Source organism: Anticarsia gemmatalis, chromosome 2 (genome assembly GCF_050436995.1).
Source record: "Anticarsia gemmatalis isolate Benzon Research Colony breed Stoneville strain chromosome 2, ilAntGemm2 primary, whole genome shotgun sequence".
Taxonomy (NCBI): Eukaryota; Metazoa; Arthropoda; class Insecta; order Lepidoptera; family Erebidae; genus Anticarsia; species Anticarsia gemmatalis.
Window position 1 is genome coordinate 2,723,907 of NC_134746.1, and position 24,580 is coordinate 2,748,486.

General features: G+C 34.3%; 1 protein-coding gene across 2 annotated transcripts in view; it reads right to left on the minus strand.

Annotated features, from left to right (window-relative positions):
* LOC142979318 (carcinine transporter-like) overlaps positions 1-24,580 on the minus strand; it is a 38,818-nt gene that overhangs the window by 7,505 nt on the left and 6,733 nt on the right. Inside the window, exons 1-2 of one of the 2 annotated variants that reach the window (XM_076124170.1) lie at positions 4,824-4,981; positions 1,031-1,245 (exon numbers count right to left, since the gene is read on the minus strand). In XM_076124170.1, the coding sequence (XP_075980285.1) occupies positions 1,031-1,245; positions 4,824-4,925 (317 nt within the window). In that variant the 5' untranslated portion in view covers positions 4,926-4,981. Of the gene's footprint in view, positions 1-1,030; positions 1,246-4,823; positions 4,982-24,580 lie in introns of those variants that run through there. The other variant, XM_076124180.1, reaches the window with a different exon arrangement.

The window sequence follows — 24,580 nt, forward strand, 5'->3', positions numbered from 1 at the left end:
AGTACCTGTGTACTAATTAAATACTTATGTGAGCGTATCTTTCTATCGAGAGCAAAGTATCTGAATGATCAATCATGTTTGCACGATAAAGCTTACTAAATATTATAGTATACTAAGTACAAATTCGTAAATAATATCTAGAAATCTGTCATACATTTTGGTAATTAATTTAACACGTCAAATTATTTTGGCATGAGTTTTGCAAAATTTTGCTATTGCTACGTGTCGAGTGAAGCTGATGATTGATCTGTATTTTGGGCCTTTTTATAGACTATTACAGTTGTAAAAATAACTATTTTGGAAAAAATTGGCCCAAAATAAAATTACGATTTGGATGGAACTATAACTTGACCCTAAGCTCGAAAGGCTTGTGAGACGTTTAGTTTTAACACGCACCGAATTCACAGATAAATATCCTTGTACCTCCAAAAAATTCTTAGCAATACAGAAAGGTGAGTGACGCCTACAGTATTAATATAAATGTGGTCTACTTCCTTCAGCTAGGACATTTGTTATTCTCGTTTAATGTCGACATCCTAGTATGTATATTTTATTCGTCCCTAGAGTCCAGCGGAACCTTTTGTCCTTACTCCGTACAATGGAAAGACAAGGAATCATATTTGTGACAGGTAATGAAATGGAATCGTTATGTTTTGTTTATTTGTATTAGTCGTGAATCTATCTCAAGAGAGATCGGAAAAAGACAAGCCTATTATTGCTTATAGATAAATAGGGCGTAATAATACTTAGTAAAAGAGCGTTAATCGACTTCATGTAAACTGGCTAGAGGACTCTTCGAACAATTCTTTAAAGGATATTCTATTTTAAACTTGAATAAGAACTAGCTTCAAACTTTTCAAGAGGTCAATTCGAAAAGCGTTTGCATAACTCACACACAACTAAGGCTGAATACAAGTCAGATTCTTTTCGAAAAAAAAATTCTAATAGGAAAACCTTGATTCAGTACAGAACCTACTTAACAAGCAATACCACGAGCCAACCTACTTAAAAGATTTTAAAGAGGACTCACCTCAACTCCATATCGAGATGCTGTAACTCCGGCACCATGCACCAGTAGTTAGCCGGTGCAACAGCAATGAACATCTGCACGAAGTAAATGTACGCGAAGAAGAAGCCGAACGGCAGCATGGCTATGAACAGCAGGATCTGGTAGCGGCCCATGTCCCCCACGTGGTGGAGGATCGACTCCAATGAGTCAGCATCGTTGCCTTCTTTGTTTTTACCCTGGAGAAGAAAATTAATTAGAATAAAGTTTTGCAGATGTATAGATGTGTATGAGGCAAGGGAAGTTTGTAAGGATCGTACCAAAGGCCGTCCTTTGGTCCTTGCCATATGGGAAAGAAACTAAAAAGATCTTCAGGCGTCGGGTTTGTTTGTGGAAATAAACAGAAGAAGAAACGCGATATAAATAAAAGGCTTGCCATCTTTCTATAGATACTTTTTAGTACCTGTATGCGAGAAGATGCGACGGTTCTTTGAATTTTCAAATAACCGCTTAAGAGAAACATGGAAGCTTCATATAAAATTACAAATCATTCCCCGATTAAACTTTTTAAAGAAAACACGTCCTTGCCATTTACCGAATAACTGAACATCACTAGTATTTTATCAAACTGCTACGTAAATGATAGCGACGCAACGAAGAAGAAGTTTTCTAATTACCTAGTAAAACTAATTTCCTCTACCAGGAAATTACATCTAAACTGATCTACATCAGCTACGACTTAAGTACTTATATCTCGGACGCAGTTTTTGATTCATGAATAAGTTTTAAAACCTATGTTGAAATATGTATGTAACATCTACTTGCAAATATTGAAACGTGATGGATGTATATGGAAAAATCTGGGAAACATTCGTTATGCATCGCATATCTATGCGTCAAAATTCTCATGCATATGGTATTTGGGTTCACTACATATTTACATGTATTATTTACTAAAACTCTACCATTTTATATAAATGAATACGAATCTTTAAAAACTAGACCTTCGCAAGGTTTAAGCTTTAGGGAGCAATATTTACACCTATAGTTATTTTTTTTCGTAAATTACTTTTCTATGAGGCTAAGTAAAGACCCGTGATGTAGGACACCATTCACTTTTGAATCAATTATAAATATAGTGCAGGCAATTAAAAACTAGCCTTTCAACCTATCAGAAACCCCACAACAACTTGCTCGACATATTGAACCCGTAATTATAAGTATTAAAACGTAAGATTTCAGTAGAACACCAAAATATGAAAATACTCGGACAATATTTTAAATACGAAACCAAGGACATTGACCTCGAACATAATGTTTGTTCAGAAGAAATTTATGTAAACTTACAAAACACGAGGAAAATAAATAACAATAATTTCTGCGTTCTTGACATTTGAGACGTTTTGACCTACACAATTATATGTTTTGTTTAATCCATACTTATGTTTTCCATTTATACATACATCTTCGCACGCGTGTGTTTGTACCCATTAGTAATCGAAAGATATATTGCTCAGATTAAAATTATTATACCTATGAACCAATTGTACCGTCATTTTGCCTGGTTCTAGGAGAAATAGTTACGTAATTTTCAAGGGTTAAAAGGTCAACTATCGCACTTGAACAATAAGGCGCATTTTTTAATTTTCTAGTTTTACTTAGCTTCTTATAAATACAGAGTCTTAAGAGCTTAAGGCATATATCAATATAACCCATTACAGTCCCACTGCTGGGCAAGGGTCTCCACACGTAATAGAGGTTAGCCCTTGAGTCCACCACGCTAGACAAGAGCTGAAGAGAGAGTTGGGATCAAGGGTTTGTTGGTATTCCGAAATGATAATCAACGATGTTTACAACTTGTATTATACAGGAGTGTTTCTATCATGGAAATCTTCCCACGCGAAGTCGCAGGCAGAAACCAGTACAGTAAAATAATAACACATAGCAACATCTACATAATTATAGGTTTAAGGTTATATTGTTGTAGTTAAGGCAGATTCTATCTACAGCCTTGAACTTGACACATTGAATAGTTGCGTGTTCAGCAATTTGTTGCTATTTATAACTCCCACGTTATTCTAGTTCGAAAGCGCCGACGGTAATTGTGGTTATAGAACTTTAGTTGTAGCACACGGCTTAAATATGTATTAAAGTACTGAAAATAAAGATTTACCTAATATACTCGTATGTAAATACTGAAGATAAAGGTTTATCTAATATACTGAAAGTAAGGGTTTTCGTAATATAGGTATTAGGTTATAACCCTCTTTCCGGCAGTTACAAATTGAAAGAATAATAATTTATTCTATTTCGTTTAGTTGTTCAAAAATTATGCGCATCGGTACATACCTACATGTTGGTGATTTATATTTATTTATATAGATAACATAGATTATATATTTATCTCTAACACTACGCCTCTTATACCCTAAAGCGTAAACGCATTATGTATAACATACACCCATGTTTCGATAGGCGAGTAGGTAAGTTACAATATAAAGCACATTACCAAATTACAAACTTAGTCAAAGGTTGAACTAAAAATATATATGTTTAAGAACATACTGTATATCACATAGGACAGACGTAAGCTTGTCTTGGCCATCTGCCAGAACATCCCAAGTTTAAATGCCACGGATGTAGATTTTGGCACTCTTTTAAAACGAGCCTTCCATTAGCCCTTGAACGAGATAGGCCTTTTATAGAATTGGTCAAAGCACCGAAATCGACAGACAAAGTGCTTTTGGTATTTTCAAATTGATATTACATTATTTGAATCACTATTAATACGCCGCGAGCTGTCCCTAAAGATTTAGAAAACATTAAAATGATAAACATTAACATAGCTTAAAGGTATTGTAACGTGGCTAATGTCAAATCAAACTATTTTATTTTAGGCCAGGGAAAGTCCGACGGGCAATCCGTGCACATCAATTAATCAGATATTTTCATAGTAACAATCTTATATATAAAAATTACGATGCTAATTTTGATAAAACTTAATGTTTTATCAAAATCAACACGTAATTTTGATTTTGTCACCATTGATATATTTGATTAAAATTCAAACATGTGTGATATAACAGCTTGAAAACGTTTTTGTATTGTATAAATAGATGTAATTAACATGTCACGATGAGACAATCGTTGCGATTAATTAAGTACTTACACATGAATTGCTTGGAAACACTGTACTTTGATTGAAATAAGATAAGATGCCGATGACCATCTGATATATACTCGTAACTAAAACCATTGAAAACGTAAAAATCTGTATAGAACTTCGAAATACTTCGAATTGTACCCAACTAGTTCATTTGTTAGTTTGGCTAGTGGTGAGCCAAGTGTCAAAGTTGTTCATGCCGCCCGAAAACTTTTAAAGTAAGTATGTTGCTTAATTGAAATCTCACGGAGACAATCAGATCTATTTGAGCCGAAAACTTATTGTCTTATATATAGGGTCACTTAACAGTAATCGACTGCGTAATTACTGGCGACAAACTTTTGACCACATTTCTAATTTTACCCACAAATCATGAACGTTATTGTGCTCGCATGCTAAAAGTCAAGTTGCTGAAAGCCAAGCTAAAATGTTTGAAACTATTATTTAAAATGATTTAAAACATAGTCCCATCTGCAGTTTTGTTCACGAATCAAATTATAAGAGACGCAACTTCACAATTCATTTCGATTCAATTATCAAAACAAAAAATATTAAAACTTTTGTTTAAAAGCGCACATCTAGACTTTCAAATAAAATATATTTAATATAATAGAAAACACTGGACAATTCAATAAACTAATAAAGAATACCAACATCATTGGCTTCAAGCGCCGGCGGTGGCGGCGGCGGCGGCACAGTCTCAGCCGGGGTCACATTTTCCGCTTGCACATTTCCTTCCTTTTGTACACTTTCCATTGTTTACAAATTTAAACATAAGTATTTACTAATCTACTTATAAAACACGTTCACACTCCGACACCCCAACGTCAAGTGATAAAATTTAGTCGCGTATCATTTAATTATAATGATTACCTGATTCAGATATTTTCAAAGCTTTCGATATCATCTCTCGAGGTCAGAGCTTCTATCTTAATTAGTAGGCGTTTTCGCGGACATTTCGCAACATTCAGGGGTAATCTATACTAATATTATAAAGCTGAAGAGTTTGTTTGTTTGAACGCGCTAATCTCAAGAACTACTGGTGCGAATTGAATAATAATTTTACTGTTGGATAGCCTATTTATTCAGGAACGCTATAGGTTATAAATCATCACGCTACGACCAATAGGAGCCGAGTACCAGTAAAAAATGCTACCAAAACGGGGAAAATTATGACCTATTCTCTCTGAAGTGATGCAAGCGAAGTTGCGCGGGTCAGCTAGTTCAAGATAATTATGAAGATTATAGAAATGTATGAATGTATGAAGTACCTATAGATGGTAATCTTTACCTGTTTATCTTAATGTAAATCAATTGCTTCATGTTGTGAAAGGTCTTTAGGTCTTTACTGTTTATTTGTTAAAAACTTACCTATCTGAAAAAAAAATGATTAAGTAAGTTTTTTAATTTTAAGACGCGTGTTTTATTAGTTAAAAAATAAGCTTTTTAGAGGTTGGGTTTATTCATGACATTAAACAAATGCCATCAAAAACACTCTGTAAAAATCCCAAGTCTCGCAGCTCAGTCTCTCTGCTGTAAAAAGTTGTGAGATCTATATAATACCAAGTCGATTAATCTATTTATTCTCTACTTAAAGGACCTTCTGTCTTAAGTTATTACATAAGTTATTATCATGCCAATATTTAAAAAAATAACGTTTAAAACAAATAGACCGATCTGGCCATCGCAGTGTATTTTTCTTTTCAATTTTAGCTAACACTTGTTCGTGTAGTTTCGATATATGTAGGTGTCAACTGTCAGGCAACATGCAATGGAGTTTTTGTAGTTCCTATAAGAACATAGCATAGGTAAATAGTAATATTTGCCACCCTATTACATGGAAAAAACATTAATAACAGTGAAATACATATGTTTTCATTGCAAATTCGTCATTTATATTCTTACGTTGGACAGCATCAGCTAATCATCAGCCTGTAAAATTGCATGATAAATCAAGATTTCACTATGAAAACGAAGCAAACAATAAGAGAGGCTCATAAGTTTTAAACTCGCGTTGCATGTTTAATATATAATAGGATACGGGAATTAACGCAAACACGCATTTTACCTTAAAATGCCTAACCTTTCGGCGCAGGTTGCACTCACCGTGGTCGCAGTTAGGCAGGCAGGTTCGCGCATACATATATTAGAAAGAAAGGCTTTCGTATTTATAACACCAGTAAGTTCGGGTATATTATAAATGATGGCACCTAATCATGTATCTCGCTCGTGACAATTATCTAGTGTGTAAACATATTAAGCTGCCATACAGGTATCATCCTATCACTTCACTGATCATCATATCCGTTGATCTGATTGTACATAGATACATTTATAATACCACTATTAAGATTACTTATCTAGTAGGAAAAAACCACGCAAAAAAGTGTCATTTTAATAGATTTATGAAACAATACATTAACGTTAAATGCTTGTAAACTTGATAGGTAGCGCGGTTCCGCGTTTCGATTAAAAGACCCATACCCATACTTGGTGCGTACTATCAAGTGGTACCAATAGATAGCATTTACAATTCAGATGTGAAAAATATGTTCTTTTGAACTACCCTAGGGGCATTCATTACTTTTTCATACATTTGTCTGTAGCTAACTGCTTGTCGGTAGTCGATAGTAGTAGGAAATGCCCTTCTGTAGCGCATTTTCCCGCACTTGGTTAAGAAGTATACCTTATAATAACCATTTAGTGTCCCACTGCTGGGCAAGGTTCTTCTTCCAGAATGAGGCAGGGTTTAGGCCTTGAGTCCACCACGCTGGCCGATTGCGGGTTGGGGACTTTGCATGCCCTCAATAAACGTATTAAACAAATTTTAGGCATGCAAAGTTTCCTCACGATGTTTTCCTTTTCGCCGTTGGAGCATGTGATAATTATTTCTAATACACACATAACTACGAAAAGTCATTGCATAGTGAGGTGCCACGGGTTCGAACCTGAGACATCATGAGTGGGAGGTGTCGACTTAAATTACTTGAGAAATACGCAAGACTTTAGTAGTACTAGTATCTTACTTCTTTGTATTTTTGGAAGACAAATCCCAGTACCTAAGCTCAAATAAGAGTGATAGTTTATGGAGACATTGATAGTGATAGTGTGAAAGAGATGGCGATAGTACCTACTAATCAAGTAAGAGTGAGTAATGCATAAATCAATGTGCGAGAGGATGTATCAGATAACTTAATTCTTGTAATACCTTTTACGTGATTACATTATCAAATCTTCTATTTGTTGAATCTATATCTGATGATGGAAAATTTACCCTGAAACGCCTACAGTGATGATTGATTATACCTAGTGATGCATAATCACTAAATCTAATCAATGATCACTATTAAATTTGACTGCCTCCGTGGTTTTGGGTCACCACGCCGCAACCATTGCGTCGGGAGGTCGTGGGTTCGATTCCCACACGGGACAATTATTTGCGCGATCCACAAATAATTGTTTCGGGTCTGATTGTGCTTTGTGTCCGTTGTTTGTATGTTTGTAAAAGACCCCACGACACAAGAGCAATTCTTAGTGCGGGAGTTGTCTAATTAAAAAAAAAAAGACTTTATAAAATGCTTATAAAGCTCAGTACATATCTACATATTAGGTCGGGGAAAAAGTCTTTTCGCAAATGTATGAACTTGTAATAATTTTTTTTTTGGCTTCAAGTATCACAACTGAGTACACGGTTCGTTAGGGTTTCAGTGAGCTCGTGAGGTACCCAAATATCGAGCTTTTTTGTGTAGAGAAAAGATTTTGTTACAAGTTCATACATACTATTATGCAAAAAGACTTTTGCCCGAGCTAATACAACGTCTTAACTCCCAAAAATATCATTACCTTCGCCTGAAATATGATAGGCATACTTTCTTCTTGGCTCTATGAGCCGCCAACTCTGTGTCAACTTCTTTTATTGCCATTTCTCTTGCACACAACCCATCCATCTCTTTTTCAGTCTACCCTTACTCTCATATCTGTCTACATTCGTAGTAATATCCTCATGTTAACTGCGTGTTTGACGTTAAACGTAGACAGCTCATGAAAAACTAAAGGAATACGGCTATCAAAAATGTATGAATTTGACAGTTTGTGCCTGTGCCTTTATGGTCTACCGTAACGTATAATTGTAGTACATGTTATAAAAGTTTATTGACAAAACAGGATTACGATACAGTAAGAGGAAAAACTGCCATCAAATTCAAGACTACTCTATTTAATCTATGAAAACAATAGATTTTATATGTTACTAGCTGACCCGCGTAACTTCGCTTGCGTCACATAATAAAGATTGGGTCAAAATTTTCCCCGTCTTTGTAACATTTTTTATTAGTATTCTGCTTCTATTGGACGTAGCGTGATGATATATAGCCTATAGCCTTCCTCGATAAATGGACTACCTAACACTGAATGATTTTTTTTCAAATCGGACCGGTAGTTCCTGAGATTAGCGCGTTCAAACAAACAAACAAACTCTTCAGCTTTATAATATTAGTATAGATTGTAGAAACAGAATTATCGTCAAGCGAAACCGGATATCATTTTGGTAAAACCGTACACGCACCGAGTCTTGTACGCGTCGGAAAATAATCAATGAACCATTGAGTTGCCAATATACTTACAGATTGATAACACTTTGACTGATAAGAGACGAATTAAGTCTAAATTTGATCATTAATCTAATAACGTTATTGATTACCGTGATATTAAGCGTGCGGTGAGTAATTCAGTTTACATAATTCAAGAAACATAACTTCTGCCCGCGGCTTCATCTGTGTAAAAAGATTATATTATTATTAGTACGTGTTGTAAACTATGTGTGAGCCAAATTCTATACAACTTCATTTAGCCGTATTTTGCATAAATAAACAAGGAACATACAGAACTTTAAAAAAAATTACAACATTAGCAAGATAGTAGGAAGTTTCGTCAAAGGTTGAGGATCAGTAATGACTTGCCACTTGTTTAGTTTCAATCAACGCATGTCAGATTATGTTTAAACATAATCGTACTATTGTGAAACTTCAGTACCTACCTTTTGTCAGACCCTTAAATTTAAACCAAGATCATTAAATTTTAAATAACATACAATTACGCTTACTTATACCATGAAAGTATTCAGAACAAACACATATTTATTAAACAATTACAGACATGTCAAACACATGTTTCGAAAAAAACATGGTCTAATAGGAAATGAATGGAATTAACGAATTAGGGTCGCCGGCGCAGAAGCTGAGCGTCTGTGACTAATCCAGTCACGCTGGACATGTCACGCGTTGAAAACAATCATGGGATGACTAGAGACGAAGGATACTCGTACTAAATTGATTATTTACTTCATGTTTTGAAAACGTTGAACAACAATTTGTGACAATACTACAATGAGATACATTGTACAATGCTGTTTTTAAATACTAAAGTTACTTTGAACTGACGAAAACATGGAAAAGTATAAACATAATATCACTCGAAGATGTAGGCAGAGGTGTTAGAAATACACCCATATTTCACCTCTAGCCTCATGTCTTATAATAGGGAGCGAGCCTATTGCCATGTACCGGACATATACTAATGTAAATTGGAAAATACCAATAGTAGTTTGCCCGACGAGGGAGTCAAACCCGAGACCTTATTATGATCAGCAGTCGCATACACTACCTTCTGCGCCATAGAGGCGGTCACTGGAAAAGCATAGTATTTAATAATAGTGCCCGTGGCGGGTATAAATAAAACTCCATCTTTCACTTGCCAAACGGCCTCTCACCATTAAAAAAGATGTCTAAGTTTCTAGTCGATTTGATTTTTAAAATCACGCTGGGTCTATAACCTACAATTATTCTTTACACAGATAAGACAAATAAACTTAGTCCATACTTAGCATTCATTAACAGCTTAGCCTTCGTTTTATCACTGCGATAAATCTTCTTCCGGAAAGATAGGGCCTAAATAGGCAATTAAGATTCAGACGGTCCTGCGAGTAATGACAACGACTAAATCAGAGGCTAGGTAAAAAAAACTAGTTTTCCCTCTATTTGCCAGTTTGTGAAAAGTAGTCGCAATATTTACTTTACCTATCTTATTTTCAGTTACATGGTAGATTTGATTATATAGCAACCAATCTGGTGCTTCGACAAGACTCCTGAAATAATACGTATAATATATGTGTATATGTAGATCTTTAAATATATCTATGTTTAATTTTATCAAGATTCATTGTAATTCATTCATGCGTAAGTGTTATGTAACACTGTAATTGAAGGAATGCAAACTCGTCCCCAACTCGTCCTTGGCCTCAAGTAAACCCATCCCACATTCCGGAAGGTAAAACTTGCCCGGCAGAATTACAGTAACGGGTCAAATTCATTAATTGTTATTATTATAGAGAATTTGAGACCATTCGTCGGACACACGTAAATAATCAAAGAGCAGTAATAACATCTCATTGCTCACATTTCCAAAATAATATTTTCACTCCCACACAATATCAATCAGTCAATTAAATATTTTGGTTGATACCAGTCACTAAGCATACCTACTGCTTGTTAATGACATTGTAATAATGATAATAAATAGATAACAGACTATCTAAATCTCTTGTTTCGGGAAATATATTTCCTCAAGTTACGTAATTGAGTAGCTATTACATTTTTATTGTCTTTTAATTTAATAACCCCTGTATTGATTTTGATTATTGGTTAAACTCTATTTAATGACTATTTTACTATTCAAGAAATCTACTACCGGATCCACACGGCTCTCGTGTAGTTTGGATAAAATAAAAACAGTATACAAACTTTCATTCACTATTTCAACCTCCTAAGGGTTGATTTTCGAATAAAAGTAACTTATGTTTGACCCCAGCTTGGCCGCTGTATCCGATATCCATGATAAACCAAATTACGCGGCGGTAAACGGCTACCGGGATTTTTCTATTCAATCTACCTATAACCCTTTGTTTTTACAATAAAGTCACTGAAAATGTATGCAATATGTTTTATTTTAAACTTGAATAAAACAGGTAATTGATCTCACAGTTGAGTCAGATTTAGTGTCACAACAAAAATACTGGTGGGCTCATATACCTACAGATTATATTATCATATTTTTTTTATCTTGGCACCTTTGAATTTAAATCAAAATAGGTGTTGTATTTGCCTACATTAAAGCAGCTTAGTCATGTTCGTTTGTTTTGCACCTGACCAGTCACGAGATAACTAATTGTTTTTCAAATATCTCAACTAATCATGATTGAAAACTGAAAATTGATGGAAGATAACGCTCTTATTTGTTGATCCCACGATACGAGAATATTATCGACGGAAATTGCGTAATAAAGTACTTTGTAATCGTTCAATTTTTAGATATAGCGGTCAAAATACTGATCTACCACAAGCAAGAGGCTTATCTTAGTAATTGGGTTTTTACGGGTGATTCACGTGTGTCACGTTTTTTTGACAACAATACCGGAAATATACTATACTGTAACTCTTAACTTAACTTAACCGAATTCAAAAAAGAGGAAGTTCTCAAGTTGTCTGTTTGTTACCTCATAACCTTTTTAGACTGTTTTTGAGGGTTCCTATTTTGTTTAAAGTAGTGTGAGTTTTGAACGAAAACATTTTTTTTTTATTAAAAACCAAATGCTTTTCCTTATTGGCGATCACTTATTTTAGATCTGTTAAGGTGCTTTATGATACAGAGAAACTATATTAGGTATACAACGTGTCCCAAAACTCAACGTCAAAACGAAAACCTGAGCTAGGCCGAGTTGTGTTGGCTCTCAAAAAATAATTAAAAAAAATCTATCTCGTGTAGTTTAAAAATGACAACCATTTTTGTAAAATTGCCACCCTCTGATGAGTTTAGTCTACTGTGGCAACAAATGACTTCTTTTCTAGTTCTTTTTTTATGTGGAGTACTCTTAAGTAACGCTCCCACAAAATTCAATTCATTATTTGCACACAACTTCATTGGAATATCAGAAAATAGCCCTTTTATGGCGAATTATGCCGTGAAAATAATTTCATCACTCAACTTTCACAGTCTGTCCTGAAAAATAATTGTACTACGCTTTTTCGGCATGTACCCTTAAAAGTTGCCGCATTTAATAGGCTTTCGAAAATGGTATAACACTTACTAAATTATTTCATAGACGATAAGAAAATAAAAAAATCTTAAGATAGTCGGTATTTAACGTATTATTAGTTCGTCATAAAACTTTCTCAAAATTATTCTAATGTCATCTAAGCGTTCTGTGATGATGTTGTCCTGGTAGATTTTGGATACGGTGGTCAGTTTCATTGAAACCAGCCAACAGTGCAGGTTTTTGTTTATAGTGGCCAAGTGTGCACAATACAGTCTCATAGTCTGGTGGGACGGCTAAACCGTCACGACCAGAGAGAGGTCAGGCGCAGGACCGACGGCTTTACGTGCTCTCCGAGGTACGGAGGTCCCTTACCTCAACTTCCTACCTGCGGATAATCTCTGAGAATTTTTTTAACAGAAAATCTCTAAAATTACTTTTTGGCTCGAGCCAGGATTCGAACCCGAGACCTCTTGGGCGGCAGTCGCATAAAGCGACGAAAAAATTAAAGAGTGGGACGGATAGTGACGCTACATTCATGGTGTTAGTGACATTTATTGTATTTGGGATTGTTTTAATAAAGATCAATTATTATGAAAAATCTTATGATTATTTAAATTAACCTTTTCTTTATCGTCAATAATTAAACATTACTTCTCTTTAATTACACCTCACAGAACGCCTAGATGACATTAGAATAATTTTGAGAAAGTTTTATGACGAACTAATAATACATTAAATATCGACTATCTTAAGTTTTTTTTTATTTTCTCATTGTCTATGAAATAAATTAGTAAGTGTTATACCATTTTCAAAAGCTCATTAAATGCGCCAACTTTTAAGGGTACATGCCGAAAAAGCGTAGTACAATTATTTTTCAGGACAGACTGTGAAAGTTGAGTGATGAAATTATTTTCACGGCATAATTCGCCATAAAAGGGCTATTTTCTGATATTCCAATGAAGTTGTGTGCAAATTATGAATTGAATTTTGTAGGAGCGTTACTTAAGAGTACTCCACATAAAAAAAGAACTAGAAAGGAAGTCATTTGTTGCCACAGTAGACTAAACTCATCAGAGGGTGGCAATTTTACAAAAATGGTTGTCATTTTTAAACTACACGAGATAGATTTTTTTAAATTATTTTTTGAGAGCCAACACAACTCGGCCTAGCTCAGGTTTTCGTTTTGACGTTGAGTTTTGGGACACGTTGTATATGATATCTCTCAAAACTGTGTGTGTTATCAGTCACGCATTTAGACACATTGGTCACATATTAATTACAAATTGCATTTACATAAAGTCGTACATAGTGCCACTGCCATGCACAGATGTTAGGTTCGATTCCCGAATTGAGTAAAGTACTATCGGTATTTTATAATAAAAAAGAATATTGGCAAAATTATCCCGGAGTTAGATAACGTGCCCGGTGAAAGGCAATAGGCTCGCCCCCTATAACATGGAAGTAATATTGTTTACTAGCTGGCCCGGCGCAACTTCGCTTGCGTCACATAAGAGAATGAGCCAAAATTTTCCCCGTTTATGTAACATTTTTCGTTGCTACTCCGCTCCTAATGCCCGTAGCGTGATGTTATTCGTCGATAAAAGGGCTATTTAACACTGAACGAATTTTTCAAATCGGATCAGTAGATCCTGAGATTAGCGCATTCAAACAAACAAACAAACTCTTCAGCTTTATAATATTAGTATAGATGGCTAAACGCGGGTGTATTTCGTGTATATTTGCTTACACCGGGATGACAGACGGGATATTATGTATTAAAATGGCAAATTGTTCCCAAAAGTAACTGCCTGTTCTGTACATAACTAAATGCACAGAATAACAAATAATGTAAACTCCTTAAATCATGTCGGTTGTTCCGTTTTATGCCTTGGCGTAAAAAGTTATGATACAGATTAAACAGTCCATATTTTAGAGCTTTAGGCTGAAAACTGATCTTTCTCTGCATGTCATATTTATGTGAAGAAAGTTCTTTCCACAAATTGAATATTGTTTTATTGTCTTAGAAACTGATTAACAATTCTCATTCATTTGAATAAAATTATTACCTATAGTTAAATGTAGAATCAACTTGAGAAAAATTGACAGAAACTCAAGTTGAACTTTTTTTAAATATATATTTCTTAATTACTTTCATATTTTGTGTAGTCAAGAGTATTGGCAATATTATTCCTGAGTGTGAGCAGCTCATAAGTAGGCATATCTTAGCACTTTATGCATTTAGGTGAGACAAAATGGTTACGTCTATGGAAAAGACTTTGTATACAAACAGGACACAAACGTTTAAGAAAACTTATGTTTGCAATAATAATTTATAATCATTTATCGAACCCTTGGCCCCGTTCAAGACCAGTAATTGTATACTTATATAGAAGGATCGAGATACTATGTAATAATCAAAAGCAATACTCGTTCGCGGCCAAGAGTGAGGTTGGCGCCAAACATGGCGAGTTTGACATATTTGGCTGAATGCGTATGACAGATAAAAAAAATAAGATCGACGGGCAAAGGTAACGCGGAAAGAAATTGTGATAAGTTGTAAACCTTGTATAGTCTGTGGTAATAATAATGTGAGATTGTATCGCTAAAATAAAATTGTGGAACAATAAAATGAAAAATGTAGTCCCGTAAACGTATAAAATAAACATTAATCATTTACTGTCATGGCAATTTTCAGATGCAAAATAAACCGATTTGCATTTCACACAGATAATTTAATTCGGAATATTATTTTACTGAGGTAAAGTAAAGTTTGATATACTCTACTAGACTGCGCTAACAGTCTATTGTGTATCCGACTGCTGACCACGAGGTCCTAGACTCGATTCCCAGGACGATAACATGCCCCCTATTACATGTAACTAACATTGTTATAGGCAAAACGCGGGTATTAGGATTATTTAAAACTTAAAAGCCAATCAAAGATTTATTGTTTAAATACATCCTGTTTTTCTTTTTTCAAGCAATTAAATTCAGCATCACACTACGTGATTTGTCGGCAATTAGCACTTTCCAATCGGATAAACATACCCGGATCTGCCGATAAGCTTAATTGCATACTGCTACCAATTTGCAGATCAACGACAGATTATTAACATACTCTAATTTAAATTAATTACTTCAGAATGATTAGAATTGCTAATTAATCTTTCTATAACTGTTTCGCTATCTTAAAATCTCATAATATTTGCATTTTTATTACCTAACACGATTAAACAATTTGGTAGTAGCAAATAGTAGCAATAACCATAAAGTATGTTTTAAACCATTATAGACTAATGGCAGCCACCGGGCAACGGAGTAGCGGTGGTGATTGAAATGAATTAGATTGATCGGAAAAGAAAATATTCTTACGTTAAATAAAAAAATATGACTGGACAACACGCTCATTTGATTCCAAACTAGGCAAAGCTTGTCCTATGGTAACCAAACAACTGATAAACATACTGCCCTGGCTGTCTACCCCTTATGAAAAAGGCGTGATTTTATATGGCTAGATTTAAACTTAAATAAAACTGATCATAAAAGTCGATTGTCAGTCAGAATGACAGACAATCGCCTTTTATTCTTAAACATACCAAATTCCTTCGGAAGGAACGGAAGGCAAATTAAATTGCCGGTTAAATTGTCGTTCTCATAGATCTTTGACAGTCGTTAACAGTAATCAGAAGCTTGAAAGTTTGACAACCAGTTTTACTGAAGGATATCGTGTTATAACCCAGGTAACTGGGTTGTGGAGCAGTCGCTCTAAGTAAATCACTGGTATTCGGTGCACAGCAGCATCCGATGAGACTGGAAGCCGACTCCAACATAATTTAGAAGAAAGGCTGGGCTGATATAGACAGATTTATTATAGCAGAAAAGAATACATGTCATATTATACTAACCAGTTTGAATAAAACTCAAGTCATTGTTATATCAACTTAGGCGCCATCATAGCCCATCAACTACATACAAATAATTATGGAAATGTATGATAAAATGCTCGATAAAAAAACTAGATTGATGGTCTAATGAGTGTATGTTGCAATTATAAAATAACAGGGTTATAGGTATTTGTATTATGTGCGTGATTGTTTTAATAACTCATCTGTTGATACGTAATTAGTTATTTACTTACAAACACGTGAGGTGGGACGTCAATCTTATTTTTATTTATTCGATGAAGAGTATGTAGGTATTGTTTGTAAAGAAGTTATTAATTATGTATTTCTATTCTCTGTGTATTGCTTAGAAGTAGTTGCTTCTATTAAAACCTACCTACAGAATGACAGATGGTAGATCCTGGATTTTGTTTGTATGAAGAGGGACATCATATTATGAGATGCATTGAAGAAGGGCTTAAAATATTTCAAAGGCCTAAAGTTTGACTGGGTATCCTATGAAAATTACGTGATATTGGGTCTTTAGTATTCTTTTGCCGTATATCCGCTATTCTACGAAATAGAAAATAATAAAAATACACGTGTAAAATTCGTTTCCTTTTGCCTAGAACTGGCACGAAGGCTTTATTTCACATTAAGGGATTCAGTGTGTCCGCGCTAGACACTAAAGTGCGGAATAATTCAGCATTCCTACGCGCTCTCTTTTTATACGACTACTCAAAGCAGGAAACGTAGGTAAATTCTTCCTAAGAAACATATATCTGTATAATATCCTACTCATATTATAAAAGCAATGATTGTTAGGATTAACGTATGATTTTTACTCTTTGACGAAAGCAATACTGAACGGATTTTAACAACATTTGATACAGATGGTTTATAACCTAGATTAGAACACAGGCTACCTTAACTACGGAAAAACTTTTCACGCGAACGAAGTCGCGGATGGATGCTAGTTACTTTTGACTATATAAGTATTACTAGTAAAATGTGAATGTGATAGATACTACTGTATCTTTTGGGAAAAGACAACCGCGATTTTTATGTCAAGATTTCAACGCTGTAATTGGGTATTACCATAACCTAAATTGTGACGAATTATCCTATTATGTTACCTTATTTGTAATCTCAATGTTTGCGGTATAAATTGTGATGAATGATTCAAAACCACGGCTGCGTTTACAACGCCATAACGGTCTGAGCTAGTTAAATATTAATTCCTTAATTTTGGCGTTTATTTAAGCAGTTAATTAACACTTACTGGCAGTGTTACAAAATTCCTTATTTCAATATAAATAATGTTTTATCCTCTTAAAATCTATCCGGAATTCTACTTAGTATAACGATAAAATGTTATTTTAGAATTGACTCTACATTACATACCTACACCTAATGGAATTAAATACATAGCCCAGATAAAACCTAGCTAACCTAACCTTTGGCTACTCTTAGACATTTTTCAAAGATCGTTAGCCTACCTAGTACCTAACCTAAGTGTGCTACAAGGGCGCCATTCAAGACCACGTCGTTATCTCAGCCTTGAGGCTCCTTAATGTTGCGCCATATTTTTATTTATATCTTAAATGTGAAAGTTTATGAAGATATATGGTCGTTATACCTCCATGCAAATAGTACACAACGGATTTTGTAGAAATTTTGCACGTAGACCGTTTAAAGACCTACAAAGAAGGGCTCGTTTTTCCCCGAGTGGATGAAATCGGGTCGCGATTATTCTGTCTGTTAAGTCCTATTAATCCTACTAATATTATAAGGTTATTGCGAACGTTTTTGAGAACTAATGTATGTATATTTGTTACTTTTTCACGCAAAAACGACTGAGCGCATTTTTCTGGTACACAGATAGTTTATAACCTGGATTAATACAAAGAATACTTTTTCCCGGGAAATGTTTTCACGCAAACGAAGTCACGGGTAGAAGCTAGATGTATATAAAACATTACACATTGCATAGTCATTACTTATTATGCACTCAAATGTTGCCTTGTTCTTAAGTGAGGTCAACGACCTACAATACCTACTACCACAGAATATTAAGGTACTATGTTACCTAGGTAATAGGTTCGTATGTTTAATCTTCATAAAAATGTCTGCCGCTTTTTATTGTACCGCTTGTTGTACCTAAGTATTAAAACGTGAAATAAAAACTACAATAAAAAGTGAAATAACTTTGTCTTTTGCATATTTTTAAAAAGTTTACAAGCTTTTGAGTTAAGTTTATATATCTTTGTGGAAATAATGCAAAGTCGTAAGTAGTAAAAATAAAAAACATGTTGAGAAAATCATAACATTTTATGTTCAAAGTTACTTTTCAGTAATTTCTACTAAACCAACTATCTTAAATTGAACTTGAAAATTCTATTTATTTTTGATCATGTGCAAAACCAACTCAGCGACACACACTATAATGTAGTAATTTTCCTACTATGAAGCCCTTAAAACAAGTTAAATCAGTAAACTTGTATTTAGAAATATTATGTACAAAAACAACGTAAGCGACATTAAAATCTGGAACTAAACCTGCTATCGATCTATGAAGCTCTTAACATAGCAAGGTAACCCGTATATTTACAAATAAATTAAACTAGTAGCATGTAACATGCCTTAGTTAATCGCTGTGCAAGCGGCAAAGTTACGAAGCCTTTGATGACTCTACTTTATAAATTGTTTCGTGATTGATCAATGGTATTTTATATTTTCTATCTTACCTATATACGAATTGAATACTGACATAGTTTATTGTTATGAAGCAAAATTTAAGCTTTACAGAAAGCTTAAGAGTAATTGTATATTTGTATATGTTACTGTAAAAGCCCGAACTGTGGTAAATCCTAAGATTTTCCGGTAAAACCTAAGATTTACCAACTCTCAATGGTAAAAGTCCGAACGTTCTTTTATTTCGAACTTTTACCACCATTTAATTGGCAAATCTTAGGATTTACATAATGACACGGTAAAAGTTGATAAAGTCATATTGTAATGTGTTTGAGCCGTAATATAATGATATTGCTAGGGATATAATTATATGCCGTAACATAATTATAATGAGAGTTTGAAGATGTCACCGGAGCCCCGCTTCGCGGGGCTCCTCCTTCAGGGTGGTTTAAAAAAAAATAACCACGAAGGCTGAGGTGGGAGCGAGCGAAGCGAAGCTCCCACCTCAGCCTTCTAACCTAACCTACCCATGTCGGTTTGCCGAAAACTCCTTCTTTATAACTATTAAATTATTTTATATTAGCTACATTTACCTGCCTTTGAGGTATATCCTAAGATTTACCAAGTGAATAGGGGTAAAAGTTCGAAATAATAGAGTTATTCGGACTTTTACCGTTGAGAGTTGGTAAATCTTAGGTTTAACCGGAAAATCTTAGGATTGACCACAGTCCGGGCTTTTACAGTAACATATATATTATACAATATTATATAGATATTGTAAAGCTGAAGAGTTTGTATGTTTGATTGTTTGTTTGTTTGTTTGTTTGTTTGAACGCGCTAATCTCAGGAACTACTGGTCCGATTTGAAAAATTCTTTCAGTGTTTGATAGTCCATTTATCAAGGACGGCTATAGGCTATATATCATCACGCTACGACAATTAGGAGCAGAGTAGCAATGAAAAATGTTACAAAAACGGGGAAAATTTTGACCCATTTTCTCTTATGTGACGCAAGCGAAGTTGCGCGGGTCAGCTAGTATATTATAGATCTGTGTATTAAGTCTACTTCTACCTCTTTTCTTCTACCCAAAGCTAAGTAAAGACCTCTTCGTCAGTATACCCTTCGAAAAGGTCTTACGTCTGACACAATCTTTGAAATCCCGGGTTACAACCCTACATATTTAATTATTTCGACAATCACCCATTACATCTTTAGTCCGACAAATTAGTAAAGAGCCCTGGCATGCAGAATTTATTTAGATGAAGAATTTTGTGTTTTCCAAAAAAAAGCAGCTGAATCAAAAACGAAACGTGCAGCTGAATAAGCTTTAGAGTTACTAATGTTCTTAACTCTGAATTTGTGTTCGCCAGCCACGAACATACAAACAAGACTATGTACTAAGTTGTTGGACTATAGCTACAGGCTTTCTATGCGACCTTCACCCGCTCCATGACCTCAAAAAGCAACAAATCTCAAATCAAATAACTATTTCTAAAAAATTAATTCGTTTTTCATTTATATCTAATGTTTTAATCTATATTTTGTTTATCTATTATTTCAAACGATTACCACCTAGTAAGTTAATTTATAAACTGTAATAAAATTTTATTAGCTATCAAGAAAACATTATAATTATTTTCTTCTGCCCATAATTATACGCTTGTCGATGTTTTATTAGATAAATTAATTTAAAACCATCTCTAAATAAGTTGTAACTGTTATCTTTATAATATTTTATGTGTAGCGTTTAACTAAATGTGTTTTTAATGTTATTTTGTTCATATTTTACAGAAATTCGTTCATCGCACTCATAAATTATTAAATTACATGACATCGTTATGTGCATTTAACCTGCTGCTGTCCAATACAGTCTTACTGGTGGCCTGGAATTCACCCCCGAAAAAAGAGTGATAGAGTTTGTACCTCAGTTTTTTTTATCTATAGTGTATCATCGTTATATCTTAATATCAGCTTAAGCCTTCGAGTACAGCGTTTTCTTAAGGGGAACTATAACTGGGATAACTTGGTACTGTACCTTTCTACTTAGGTACATTTTGTCTACTCACATACGTCTCTTGCCCAGATTTGTGGGCTCGCGGTAGTTTTTTCTAATGGGGCCCACCCCAGCTTCTCCCGGTTTAATCCGAGTTAATCTTGACAAATCACGCACTAAAACCTTTGGAGAATTGCTCAAACTAATGGTGATAAGTGATAACCGTATTAAAATCGTAAAAAAAATGTTTTCTAGGTTTTGAGTTTATCATGAACTGACAGACGGACAGACGCGGCGAGGGGACGCAAATTTACAATATTATCGTGTAATGATCTCCCCTCAACTCAATCCGTTAATTTATAAGCCCAGCTGTAATAAAATTTTATTGGCTAGCAAAACACAACAAAACTATTTTCATTTGTCTATAATTATACGCTTGCCAATATTTTTATCAATCAATTAATTTAAACCAAACTTTATAAAGTTGTAGCTCTTATCTTTATGATATTTTATCTTAAATATTTAACTAAATGTGTTTTTAATGTTTCTAAGGACGATTTAATGCACCTTTAACATAATTTTCGCATAAAAATACCAGCACACGTGTGAATTTACTACCGAAAATATACAAACAAATTTTGGCAGAAGTATGCGTGAAAAACATGGCTACTGTTGAGTATAAAAGGTTATCACCGAATTCAGAATACTCTAATATTATTTTGTTTTTTATGTCGTTCACTTAAAAGATTTTCTTTGCAACCATCATTTCTGTCACGAATTTCTATTTTTTCTCATTTCAAAATAGGCTAAACGAAGACAAATTTAACTCCTTGCAAATCTAGATCCAGAGTCATTTCGCTTACAATTAACCTAATCAATTTGCTTACAGGTTAAACAGATGGGACGACCAACTCGCTACAGCAACACTAAGCTACATTGAAGTATAGAGCTACGCCATGCAGTTTCCTTATCATACAATTTATTTTAAACACGTAAGTACCCAATGCCTACTACAATGTTCCTGTACAATAACCTAAAGACCAACAACTAAGTAGAGTCTTGTTTGCACATTTTACAAGATTCACGGGTGACGGAGATACCAACTATACAAAATTCAGAGTTTAAAATACCTGTGACCCGCAGACTTATGTAGCTGAAGGCTTCGTAACTTTTAAACTCTTGCGTTGCATATTTAATGTATAATAGTAATAGAATATAATAGAATATAGTAGAATATTATAAAGCTGAAGAGTTCGTTTGTTTGATTGTTTGTTTGTTTGTTTGAACGCGCTAATCTCAGGAACTACTGGTCCGATTTAAAAATTCTTAAAAATTATCGAGGAAGGCTATAGGCTATATATTATCACGCTACGACCATTAGGAGCGGAGTAGTAACGAAAAATGTTACAAAAACGGGGAAAATTATGACCCATTCTCTCTTACGTGACGCAAGCGAAGTTGCGCGGGTCAGCTAATGTATAATAGAATACGGGAATTATCGCGAATAGGCATTTAAAGGTAAAATGCGTATTCGCGTAAGGGCTTGTTTCAAAGAATTGCGTTATTTTGGAAATACACAGAATTATGAATTAATATCGAGATAAATCGTGCATACCAAGGCTGTCTACTTAGTTGTTGTACTGTAGAATCAGAAGGATCAAAGTAACAACTAACTGGTAATCACAAAGTAACGTAGAGCATTCAAATGCTTGGATCATTTGTAAAATGGAAATTGTCGTCATAAAATTTTCATAGTTATCAAAGTACCTGGCACATCGCCAAAAAATGGTGGTATCTTTATTAAAAATTGAGCTTTTTATCATTATATTAAACGAGAGAATGCTGAGGAATAGTATTTTACACACCGCATAGACAGTTATCAATTTTCTTCTGGCAACATTTCCAAATTATATTGACTGTAAACTTTTTGTTGATATTTTATTAGATATTGGCTCTATACTATTTGCTCTCACCGGCCGGTACATATGTAAATCAGTAAGTAAAGCAATTTTTGTCAAGTATCGACTTTTTTCAGATGGGTGATAGGTATTTTAGCTCACCGATATGTTAAATGATCCGTTGAACCCGAACTGAAGGGTTATAAATTCTAAGTGATTTTATTCAATATTTAGCTAAACAGCTAGTTTTACCCAAATAAAAAGTAGATACCTAGTGCGAAATAACTGTAAGCTAAACAATTGTATAACTGTCACCTTCATACTGATAAGGTTTAATTTATTTATATGGTGGTGTACCTAACTATATAATTAAACGATGACTCAACCAATAAAATAAATTAACAGACGAGACCAGAGACATAATGTTTTTTTTAATATGTAAAATAAACCTTGATCAGCCAGTTTTATTTTTAGCATAAACAAAATCTTCGAAACTTTTTAATCGGCCTTCGCTTTGACCATGAACCGGCCTGTCACAGACAGGGAAAAGTCAGTAAAAAGGTTATATAATAATGGACTTTGTTTTGCTCGAAATCGAAGCCTGATTGCTACACTAAATTTTTTAGCATTTCCTACTTATTTCTCATTACGGGAGGAGACCCTTGCCCAGCAGTGGGACAGTAATGGGTTAAATTTATTTATATACTTATTTCTGGTAATTTACCCGAGCACCCCGAATTATACCAAAAAATATCTATTATTGATAACCGCACAAAATTTCGTTGAGTGTCATCTTTTTAAATTATTGCCTAGCTATTGCCTGCGACTTTGTACGTGTGAACAGATTTCCCGGGATGAAAGTTTACTATGTTTAGGCTAAAACTAAATGTACTAAATTAATAATAAAAAAATACTAAATAAGTGTACTAAATTTCTTTAAAAATACGTTTACTTATTTTTTCGTGAAGGAGTAACAAACATACCTAGTATACCTACCATACATATATCCACACAAACTTTTGCATTTATAATATTATAAGGATTAGCATGATTGTTTCAAGCCTAATTCTTTCATCGAAAATGGATCTGTCTATTGGGGATAATCGCACGAAAATTCGTCACATAATTTTTTAATTCATTGCAAAAAAAACAGGCAGACAGTCTTGGCGGAGGAAATTTGTTTAGTAATATGGCCTACCCTGATAGTTTGTTTTGCACATGGACAAATCGAGGCAACAGAACGTGCCTCAATGAATACATAGTAGCAAGATAATACGTGATTACAGACTTATGCCGTTACATCAACATATGTACTGTATTTAAATGAAGATGTTCGTATCAAACGAGCCATTGTTTAGCGTTTAGGCTAATGCTATCTATTAGGGATACTTATGTGGTTTTAGCAATTTGAATTCCTTGAGCTACTTAGTTATGAAATACCAGATTCAGGCCGCGACTTCGCCCATACGTAAAGATTCCGTGAGTAATTCTGAAGTAAAGTATGTGTTAAACCAGGTTATAAACTATTTGTCTACTTAAAATCACTTCCGTAACTTTGTCGTGATTGATTCAATAATAAAACAAACAATCATCCAAACTTTTACATTTATTATTTAGAAATAATAAATATATACGTACGTACTACCTACTAACCTATAAAAGTTTATTGGCCATTGCAGCCGGGCTTCGACTGCGGTAGCGATAGTTGAAAATTTCGGGACCAGTTCTAATTAAAAGTAATCCGCGAAATTGTCGTTCACCCACACATTGGCCTTTGGCACATGTGGAACTTGAAAATTTGCAAATAGTTTCAGTATATAGGTACGTTTAAGTACGAGTCATTACTTAAGTATTT